Source organism: Hippoglossus hippoglossus, chromosome 21 (assembly GCF_009819705.1).
Source record: "Hippoglossus hippoglossus isolate fHipHip1 chromosome 21, fHipHip1.pri, whole genome shotgun sequence".
NCBI classification, from domain to species: domain Eukaryota; kingdom Metazoa; phylum Chordata; class Actinopteri; order Pleuronectiformes; family Pleuronectidae; genus Hippoglossus; species Hippoglossus hippoglossus.
Genome location: NC_047171.1, coordinates 4,328,137 through 4,339,399, shown reverse-complemented (window position 1 = coordinate 4,339,399; position 11,263 = coordinate 4,328,137). Strand labels below are relative to the sequence as shown.

At 45.2% G+C, this 11,263-nt stretch overlaps 1 protein-coding gene across 2 annotated transcripts; it reads left to right on the top strand.

Annotated features, from left to right (window-relative positions):
• LOC117755173 (protein FAM171B-like) lies at positions 1–10,726 on the top strand. 2 transcript variants are annotated; one of them, XM_034574734.1, is made up of 8 exons: positions 1–334; positions 4,755–4,988; positions 6,153–6,245; positions 6,373–6,531; positions 7,106–7,276; positions 8,120–8,236; positions 8,616–8,739; positions 9,415–10,726. In XM_034574734.1, the coding sequence occupies exons 1-8, from the start codon at positions 166–168 to the stop codon at positions 10,304–10,306; spliced, it is 1,959 nt and encodes a 652-aa protein (XP_034430625.1). In that variant the 5' UTR covers positions 1–165; the 3' UTR covers positions 10,307–10,726. The 2 variants fall into 2 exon arrangements, with proteins under 2 accessions (XP_034430625.1, XP_034430624.1); XM_034574733.1 differs by having other exon boundaries at positions 19–334; positions 9,412–10,726.
• Positions 10,727–11,263: the final 537 nt, after the last annotated feature.

Sequence of the window (11,263 nt, the reverse complement as noted above, 5' to 3'; positions counted from 1 at the left end):
GATTAAAGGGGAGGAGTCTGCTGCAGCTCTGTTGACACAGCGGCTCTAAGTGAAGAGTGAACTCGGAGTGATGGCGGTGGACTGATCTTCCTCCTCTTCTTCCTCTTCCTCTTCCTCCTGTAGTTAGGTCTCAGCGTGCAGACCCAGTGTGAGGAGCGAGCAGCCATGTTGATCCGCCTCATATCTGCGCTCATCTTCCTCCGAGCCTCCGCAGAGCTGGGTGCACAGAGCACGGGACGCTCCCTGCATGACAACGACTGGAACTTCTCAGACCGGGATCACATGGGACCAGGGCTCGTTCACACCCAGCAGCCAGAGCTGGACCCACCGCCAGGTTCGTACTGGATCCACTGGATCAAACCTCAATGATAGAGCTGGAGTGCAAAATGAACATGAAATCACATTGGGACAGTAAATAGCCACGTTTTTTATTTATTTATTGACATATTTCTTTTATATTTCTGCTAGAATCACAGTATAGAAGCATTTTTGTGTCAGATTCTATTCTAACATGTCCTGGTTTGGTCGTGCAGGACCGTCTGTATCCGGATTTATCTGCTGATGAGTAATAAGTGGAGCTGCTCTCGCCTCCTGAGCAACAGTTTCTCCATCTGTCTCTGTTTACAGCATCACCACCAAACACGACACAGTAATATCACTGACAACCTTCTCACAGGAGCGTGAAGACACGTGTGCAGGGCCCAAATCATAATCATAATAATCTATTTCAACCACCGCACACTGATTCTATTGTTTTTTTTTTATCATTTTCAATTTATTCACAACTTCTGCTGCTTCTTTAAAATTCAGTATGTGCAAATATAACCCCCCACCCCCCCTCTCCTCTCTGTCCCCCTCCCACCAAAAGTATGTCAGAGACGCAGGCACTTCTCACAGCCGTCCTCTTGTTTACAGCGGAGCAGTGGACAGGATCTGAAAGAGGGATTTGTGACCCGTGTTCACTTCAACATCAACTGATTCATGACTAATTCATGCTCCAGTAGGAGTACATTGCCATCCACAGCACGTGACTCCCCCCCCCCTCTCCTCCCTAAGCCTGCACTTGTTCTCCATTTATCACTTGGAAATGTCCCCAAGCATTCTGATGTGTCTTGTACCCTCCTCCTGCCAAACCATCTCCTCCTCCTCCTCCTCCTCCTCCTCCTCCTCCTCCTCCTCCTCACTTCCTGTCCCAGCACCACACAGTAAACTCCCGGGGGGGAATGAATGACTGTCCACATTCTACTCCTACTTAACGAATAAAAAAAATATACAAAAGTACAAACAGTGCCTTCTCCCGTGAGCCAGATGGTCGGCTGTCCCTCGCTGAGATGAACATCTTCACTGTCGTACGCTTCTTAAAAGGGCAAAATCATTGTTTCTCTCTTCCCCTAGGAAGCATTTTAATAATTTGACAACAGGTCCGGTGGGTGTAAAGGGCATCGGCTTCTCGTCAACTCCACCCTGAGCATCCTTTGTCCTCAGACGGCACGTATCAGAGTGGCACACCCCCCCCCCCCCCCCCCTCCATCAGTGGAGTATATGGCTTAATTCCAACACACATACACACCAGCATGTGGAGAGGGTAGGGGGTGGTGGAAGTGGGGGGGGGTCCACCAGAGATAAGTCCCTGTTGGACCATCTGTTTGTCCTGCACGGTCTCACAGAAATGACCAGTCAACATGTTTTTGTTTCTTCCTTTTCTGATTCTCTGTGGAAGAATGTGAGACCGTTTAGCCACAGACACAGACACAGACACATCATTTATAACTTTAGAAAAAAATAAGGGTACAAACACACAGAAACCACCTTAATAACAGGTATATAATAAAAATTATGATTTAAAGAGTACAGACAAAAGAGTTATGCAAAACATACTGTAAATATAATATGATTTGTGTCTAAAAATTGAAAACTATTTTAATTTGATATCATATAGTAATGAAGACTTAGTAACTAACAACTAATAACAAAAATATTTGTGTAGCTCTCCATGGTAAATTAAAGAAAGCAATAGCAAATATATATATTGCCAAATTCAAGTACTCAAATGTTCTTTTGTCATCGTGTTAATTACACAAGTTCACTGGGTTAAATGTTCACTGGCTTTTACATCGCAGAAAATCTAAGGCCTTTATTAAAACCTGTAATATTCTTCCAAAAAACATCACTGAACACAACAATACATATCTTACTGGACACCAGCACTGTTACATAAGACAGTATTCGAGTGATAGAGGGATATATTCCTCATCTGCGTCTGTGGCCTCACTCCGTCCTTTTCAGTATACTTCATAAACCCTCTCTGTGGCGTGTTTCATTTCAGCCAAATGAGGAGATTATAGTAATCTGGCACGGCACACCTCCACTTCAGATTGAGTGACCCCCACCCCCCTTCTGTTCTGTTTGGCCACTAAGGCTGGAACCCACGGAGAGAGAGGAGGGGGGGGGGGCCTCTGACCAAAAACACACGTCCTCTTGTCCATCTGCACTGGCAGCGCACAGGTTTTCATCTCAGGGGATCGACGTCAACGCAGCCAAATGTAGTTATTTGTGTCATATGGAGGCTGAAAATGAAGGAGCCCCTGGCACCCCCCCACTCTGTGCGCTCCTGATCAAAGGGAATTGTTAGGGCGCTGTGGATGTGGGCTGATCTGGTTATCTGGCTCTGGCACTCGCTGACATGGTGTGAAAGCTGGTGGCATAAGGCGGCGGCTTCATGAGTTCTCAGCAGAGCTTTGGCAGATCGTTTAGCGGCGGGATTATGAGCGATCGGACCTGGAGCAAATTCAACCGGTGCCACCGTCAGTGCTGAATTGTCAACACCAGACAAAGATGCCGGGGACATACAGAGACCGCTGCTATAGAAGTGCTGCTTCACGAATAATAAAAAAAGTGCAGGGAGGACGTTTTTATGGCCTTGAAGCACAAAATAACCATGATGCAGTGCACTGTAACTGTGGAGGGCAGATGATGAGCCAGCTGCCGAGATTTATGTGTCTCCCAAAACTCACTCTCTGGCCCCAACTCCACAGGAACAGTGGAGTAGAGAGTATTTATAGCAGGGCAGGAGGTGCCGGTGCAGGCAGGAGTGTTGCAGCTTTACACAGAACTCTGGAGGCTGAGCAGTTTCTTTGAAGCATTGTTCTGTGGCTCCATCAGTATTTGTTATAGGCACCTCGCGTTCACATTTTTCCAGCTGGTCTGTATATTCATACATTTTTACCTCACTGACTCATACTTTAATACAAAAAGTCACCCAATTTACAGTTGTGTTAATATACTTTGACAATAAGAGGACAGCGGAATAAGCCGTCAACATAACACGGACATATTTTTGAAGATTCTCATTGGAGGTCATTGTATCTTCAGGAATTCAAGATGCACAAGCAAGTCCAGTTGCCTTTGTTTATGACTCCTGAAGACAACACCGATATATTATCACTTTGTAGAGTTGTCACACAGACAGTGGCCTAAACGGTGAAAATTAAACCATGAACACCAAAACAATTATCTGAGAGAGTCCTGTTCCTCCCTGGAATTAACATCCATCCTGAGAGAATAGATCACATTACAAAACATCCTGTCTCCTCTGACCACGTGTGATTGGATCTCACTTCCCAGCTCTATATGCAAATCATTTCGAAAAACCCAATTACGTTGTTTTCCGAGTAAACCGATGTGTACGATGACAATGTGTGTAGGTGTGTGTGTTTTTGTAGGTGTGTGTTGGGCGGGATAAGGTGAAAGAGAGCGGAGTCAGGAGGGGTTGAGTGAATAAACCTAATAAACAGCTATGCTATCGAATAAGATTTTATCCATTCGAAGACACACACGTCTAAATTGCTTATTAACACTTGAACATACATCAGTGTGTTAAGAACTTCCTAAAAAGACAGAAAACATCTTTGAGAAAAATTTATTAGACGTGTACTTATGTCCGATCTATCAACATGGAGGAGGCAGGACGTATGACCTGTACTGCAGCCGCCACCAGGGGGCGATCGAGCCGTCATGTCGTCCCATCTTTATAAACAGTGTATGGTTTTATACGGACATTTGATCAAATGGTTCTAATGAATGGAGCAGCTTTATTCTGTGTCCCCAGCTTCATAGAGAGAAGTGGTGTGTTACTGAGCATTCCTTCATTGTGATGCGACACTGCACCTCGTCGTGAACTTACTGGTGCCCAGTGTGAAAGTGGCTAATTGGTGTTTGTGGATAAGATGTCACACTGTCAGAATAGCCCCTGCAATGGGATTTCTTTTGGAGCCACCTGGAAACGCAGCCTTCCCCTCCTGAGAGTCACTTCATTGGAAATATTTAGTGTCCTCTGCTGCCTGCATGCTAATGTAGCATAACGCTGTATCGAGTGCTTACTTTGTTGCTCTAATTGCCGGATTTTACCATTTGTATTTGTGTCCACCCCTTTGGAATCTGCTGGGATTCATTGATTGATATCCTCCAGGGAGTCTGCAAATTAGTTTTCCTGTTGTGTTGACAGTGAGACCTCCGAGCCCGCAGGGTTATTTGCGAATGCAGCCAACTCCACGGTGTTAAAGCAGTAGAGCTTGGACTGCATAAAAGAGGAAGATGAAATAATAGGAACACCTCAGAGTAGGATGTGATTTGATCATATTAAAAGTTTTGACCATATTTGGACTTTTATTCACCCTCACACCCAAACTGTCATGTTTCTCTAAAAGCAGCATCTTTGACTAAATCCTTTTCTCCCCCCCCCCCCCCCCCCCAAGGTCCTGCCTTTAACCTGAGAGTCCAGGTCAGTGACATGCTGAGTCGTCAGCCCCTGAGCCAGGCACTGGTGGAGGTTTACGTCAACTACACCGTCGCCAGAACTGTGCTCACCGGGGAGGATGGCGGCGCTTTGCTCCACGTCCCTTACCACAGCGGTGTGCCTGTCACAGTCGTGGCCAGCAAGGACGGCTACATCCGCACACTGCTGCCTTGTAAAACCAGCAGGATGCCGAGTAAGATATTTAATGTCCAGGGTCTGAGTGTGTGGAGTTTGCATGTTCTCCCCATGTCTGCCAGGGTTTTCTCTACTCTGTCTTCCTAAGTGTAAAGACATGCAGATTGTGGTGAGGTCAGTTGGAGATTGCGTGAATGTGAGAGTGAATGGTTGTTTGTCTCTAAATCGCCATCGTCAGACATGAAGGGGCCTTTGCGTTCTCATGCAGCCCCTCAGGAGAATGGCTGGAGATTTTTGGGAGTTCATTCATGTCTGAAACCAGCTTAAGTTGGCCCTGTGATAGGCCAGCGACCTGTCCAGGGTTTACCAAGCCTCCTGCCCGATGTCAGCTGAGGTCTGCCCCAGCTCCCCCAGCGACCCCCAAACCATGAACTGTATAGATAATAGATGGAGGGATCAGAGTTAGTTAAGCTCAATCAAATATATAAATATAAAGGCAGTGTTATATCTATTGGAGAGATCAGTGGGTACATTTAGTCTGAGTGTGACCGAGACTTCACCTTTTTATCAGGTCAGAAAATCTTCTGATCCACGACTCAGCCTGTCGAGGCTTAGCTCAGTCAATGGCACTGTTTCACTCTCTGAGGAATCAGTGAGTAACAGTTTCTATCAGCTGCACACTGTGTAGTTGTGTGTGTGTGTGTGTGTGTGTGTGTGTGTGTCTCTTAGTGTGTATTTCTTTGACAAATGTGAGACAGCAGTGTTGTTTTTTCCAGTCGGGAAACTTTAAATAGTGTCCTGTGATTACATGGACGTACTTTACTGATTTTCTTAACTTTATGTTTGTCATCGCAAGACCAATTTCTGCTCCGCATTTCGGCATTTTGATTAAAGCACCCAACACGCACATGAGTCTATTCAGGACCATGCTACAGCTCAGTGTGTGTGTGTTTGTGTGTGTGCGTGTGTGTGCGTGTGTGTGTGTGTGTCTTTTGTCACCGATGCTCTTTTGCACTCTGCGGTGCTGTGACTCATAGAACTAAATCTTGAATCTTAAGCTCCGGCTATTGTAGCGGAAACTTCCCCCATTTCTTTCCTCTGTGTGAGGCGTAATCGGCCACTTGATAAAATACGATGTTCCGCTGCCATCTAGTGGATAGACAGATAACTCTTAAACAACATCCTGAGCGTTCACTGTGTCTTCCCTCCTCCGTTGTTGCAGTATTTTCATCAGTGACCATCTCACTACTTGGTCTCAATCAAGGGAACATCTGGCTCTTTGAGGATTCGGTCCTGATCACTGGAAAAACATCTGGTATTTGTTATATTCACACGCTCTCTCTCTGTCTCATTCGTTTCACATTATATCCGCCAAAGATACATATGTTTACACATTCAATATGAACTGTTATTATTTTCCATGCTTCTCTTGTTATTTATAGAGGCTCTGTCGCAGCCAGTGGTCCAGTTCCCACAGAGCCTCCTGAATCTAACGGAGGACATTAACGTCACCTCGGTCAGAGCCTACCTGACCTTTCCCAAGCTGTCGTCAGAGAGCGATGGCTTTCTCCACACTGTGGGCATCGTGGGCAGTAAGTCAGGTAAATATGTGTGTGTGTGTGTGTGTGTGTCTACTAAGTGGACCCACAGAAATATGTACATAAAATAAGTCCTTGCTTTTTTTAAGTACTCTAACCCTCTGAATTCACACAGAAACAAATGTAAAGCATGAGGAGGACATTGCAAACCCTCCATGTGCTTCACATACTCAGACATCATTTTTTATAATGTAATAATAGTATTTTATAATGACAACTTCATGACAACATAACCCAGACACTGGGGGAATTGAACCTCTTTTGAAAGCGAGCGCTCGGGCCTGTCTCCCCCGACCTCGGCCTCTCTGTCGGCGGTCCTCCTCCCCACCTCCTCCTCACATTATTTATCCCAAATGAGGATGATTAATTGGTTGGGGAGAGTCACTTTGTCATTATCTTCCACATTAGACCACTTTATCCAATCAACATTCAGTACTGTCAATCAAACTACTGTTTCTGTTGCCCTGGTAACGCTCAGCCAGAGGAATTTGATGTGAAATATTTCTTTCAAGAAAAGATCAAAGTTAGAGGACGTAGAAATCAGCTCCTCTTCAGCAGCGTGTCATGTTGTTTCCAGGGCTCGTCAGCGTGGAGCTGAGCCCGATGGCGGCTGTGAGTGTGCAGCTCTTCTCAGGAGACACGGAGCTACACGTGAGCGGCTCCGTTCGGCTCAGCCTCAGCGTTCCCGACAGCTGTGGACTTCAGATGTCCAGCGTTGTCCCAGCGTGGTTCTTCAACCGGACCACTGGTGAGTGGGAACCATCATCATGTCTAAAAAACCCGACCCACTGCTCTGCTGATTCAGTGACTGACATCTGGATGATTTGATGCTTCAGGTGGGAGATTCTTGCCGTTTTCTATTCCCCCCCCGTGGAGAAACCAGGTTCTGATAATTCACTCACTCGAAGGTTCCTAACTTCTGTGCCCGTGGCCTCTTTTTCTCGACCAGACAGAGACACAGAGAGACAGACAGTATATTACTGGATGAGGCAGACGGGTTATTGGCAGCAGTGCAAGTGACTGTTGACCCCAGCTCTCGCTCACTCTGCCGGTTCCTCAGCTTGATGTGTGAATGTCGAAACCACCAGTCTCCTGTGTAAAGACTTGTAGACTCCCTGCAAACAGCCTCCCTATGGATCAGGAGGTAGAGCGGGCTGTCTATTAACCACAGGGTCTACGGCATGATCCCAGTCTCATCCATTCTGTGTGCCGAAGTTTCCTTGGGCAAGATACTGAGCCCTGAATTGTCCCTGACGGCCGTGCCAACAGTTTATGAGTGATTCACATAGATGCACTGTGTGTATGAATGGGTGAATGGCAACAACTGTACTGGAAACCGCTCTGGCTGGTCATCAAGACGAGAAAAGTGCTAGAAAAAAACTGTAAAAGATGCAAATAAGTCAGATTTTAGAGATAGATTGGGTTAATTCTTCTTTTTCTTATTCATACTATGTTTTAATAATGATTTCAAGAAAAACTGAGAACATCTATTGAAGGATTAACGAGACTGTGGTTGGTGGAAGTTGTACATTTAAGAGATTATTTTGTAAAAACACTGTTGACGTGTCTGTTTGATTGTTTTTCCTTCCAGGTGGGTGGATGAGAAAAGGCCTCGGGAAGCTGGTGTCAGTCGATGGAAAACTCTTGTGGACGTTCACAGCTCCTCACCTCGGCTACTGGATCGCAGCTCCTCTGTCGTCTACCAGAGGCAAGTGGTCACCGTAATGTTAATTAAATTCTATACATAGAAAACAGTTCTCTGTATTTATTTCTGAGACACCCAGCTATGGGATATAGAGCAGTAACATGATGACGCTGTGGTTATCAGTTCAAATGTATATGTATGAAATATCAAACAATCAATATGCATGAAATGAAAATGTATGAATGGAAAGAATTGAAGCAATAAACTGTATAAATGTTTTAACTGCATTTTTCTAGTTTTGGAAAACAGTAGGAAATAAAATGTATAATCTTAAATAATTTTTTTCAATCTATGGAAACTGGCCTGGGAAATATTTTATGGGCATGTATTATGTTTTTTATTACATGAGCCATTTTGTCTGATCACGTCACTTCTGCCCCAGGTTTTTTTGGTCTTGCTATTCCCATTGACTTCATCCTGCAGCATTCGTCTCTCCTGATGGTCGTGCTGGGAGGAGCGCTTGTCATCGTCATCTGTCTTCTGGTCGGATTGTTGTGTCATCGCAGGTACACAGGCTTTTATATGAAACTAGTCTACACAGTGTATCCTGTGGTCACGTTATTAAAATTAAAGCATTTGAGAAACATTTAAAGACACTTGCTGGTTTTGTCACACACCAAATGATGCTGGTTGTGTTTATGAGTGTGTTCTGCACACTTACCCCCATCACAGCTAATTGAACTACGTCTGTGTGACAGTATCACGTCCTCATGGCAACCAAAGCTTAACCAGAAGTGATGTGTTTAGGGATTTACTGAGAAAAGTCCTGCAGGGGTGATTTGAGAAATTGTTGTGACACTTCACTGAAACTTTGGTGAATCAACCCTCTGAGCGAGCTGCAAACTTCACGAAGCCACTTTTAAAAAGCCCCCAGGACGTGATTATTTTGTCCTGTTTCATTCGAGTATTACTTTAAAAACACCCATGCTGTTAACAATTAGGTTCCTACATGGCCGGTACCAGAACCACGACACAGACTCCGGTGCCTGAGCTCTGCATGAGTCTAGTTAACATTCCACTAGAGTGTGGTAGTGTGTGTGTATTGTAAATGTGTGTATTGCACTGTACTGCATAGTCAGTGTTTGCAGGATGAGCTCTCGGACAAAATAATTAAACAAAATGTCATGTTTCCTTTCATTGTCCTGACTCTGCTTAAAGCAAAAGTTTTGTCTTGACAGCAGAAGTTCCCCGAGTGGCTCTCAGACAAAGAGGATCCTGCCGGTGACGAGAAAAGACCAAACCACCTCCACGTGTGACGATGACGTCTTTGAGCTACAAGCACACGACGGGCTTCTACAGCCTCTCACAGAAAATCATCACAACTCCTCTATCTCTATCCACAACGGCAGTGTGATAGCCAATCCCGGCGCTGTGTGCGTCACCGAACTGGACCTCAACCCTGGACCGACGGATGTGACTTGTTTATTTAAAACTACAGAGCAGATGAGATCTCTGGCAGAGAATTTGTTTTTCTACAACCAGCCTGTTGCCATCCTCCACGCCCCAGCATTCTTCCATGTGGAGGAGCAAGAGGAACGCAACCAGTGGAGCAGGTCGGCTACTCTGCCCCGTGCGGGGGCTTCAAACGGCGCCGCCCCGGAGCCTCTGAGTGAAGACAGCTTCACCCAGACACAGACCAAAGGTCCGACTGTGACCCAGAACCAGGAGGGAGAGACGGAGGACCAGCTGGGAGTTCTGGAGGAGCCGACCACCAGCACAGCCAGGGGTCACTTCAGCCTCCCAGAGTCAGTGTCCGTCCCAGGAACATTGAACAGAATCAGGGACAACAGACACTCGCTTCTGGCCTTCGGAGAGTTCTCTAGAATCCCGCCACCTCAGCCTCCCCGGGCCTGGTTTGTGTCGCTGGAGGGAAAACCTGCGGCTGAGATCCATTATGCTGTGTCGGAGCAGCAGAGGAGACGGAGGCCGGTGGACAGTCGGGACACCAGTTTGGACTCGGGGGTGGACATGAGCGAGCTGAACCAGTCGTCTGGAAGGAGGACTGTGACCCTGGAGCGCAAGGCTACCTTTGTCAAAAGCACATCTGGCAGTAAACCTCCAGCTCCACAGTAAAAACCCTTGAACACAGAACTCGTAGATTCAGCAGAATCACTTCCGTCCATGACAGATCTCTTAGTGACCTTGTTAGTTTAATATTCACATCTGCTTCCCAACCTGTCTCACCTCTTCTCTCCGGCCTCAAGGCTCCAGTTTGAACTAAACTCATCCAAATAGCTTTCAAGTGTCAAATAATAATATAACACACTGATGATTCAAATCGTATCTGTCCACCCCCGACATTCCTGGGACTGGTGACCGTGAACAATCATGAACTTTATTCCCTCAAGGTTAATGGGTGGCTAACTTAAATATGTCAGTTTAACGATGTAATTTGATTCATACATGTTTGTGCATAGTTTGGTGTATTTTTCTATGAAGTGAAACATTTAATTATATTTTAATATAAATAAATCTGTGAATAAATAAACTGAACCTGAAACATTCTAGGCTTTCTTTGTACAAAACATGAACTCATCTTACTAATCACACAGATATATGAGAGTCTGTTCCTGTTTTAAACCCACATTTATGAACTTCTTTCTTAAGATTAATATTATCCTGCAGCAGCGCAGACATTTTACTCTCAGACATTCGAGAAGATGAGTGTTTTTGAGAATAATAACTGAAAAGACGCCTGTCTGAGGTTCATTGAGATTCTGAGGCAGCATCAAGCACGTTACCAGCAACACCCACAGCTTTTCAGCCCAGACACTCAAAGGTAAATTTCAGTTTGATGCATTCAAGACTTTATTACACACACACATACACACAACACACAACACACAACACATTATTTTAGGACTTTAAAAAGCAGGTTGCTGCAAGTAATCCAACAAACCACTAGAGGTCACAAGTGTGCAAGGTTTCTTTTTTAATGTTTGGGTTTGCCATGATTGGGACATTTGCAATTTACTATTGAACATCGTATATATTCGTTGTTATTCTACATAACATGCAATAGTATATACA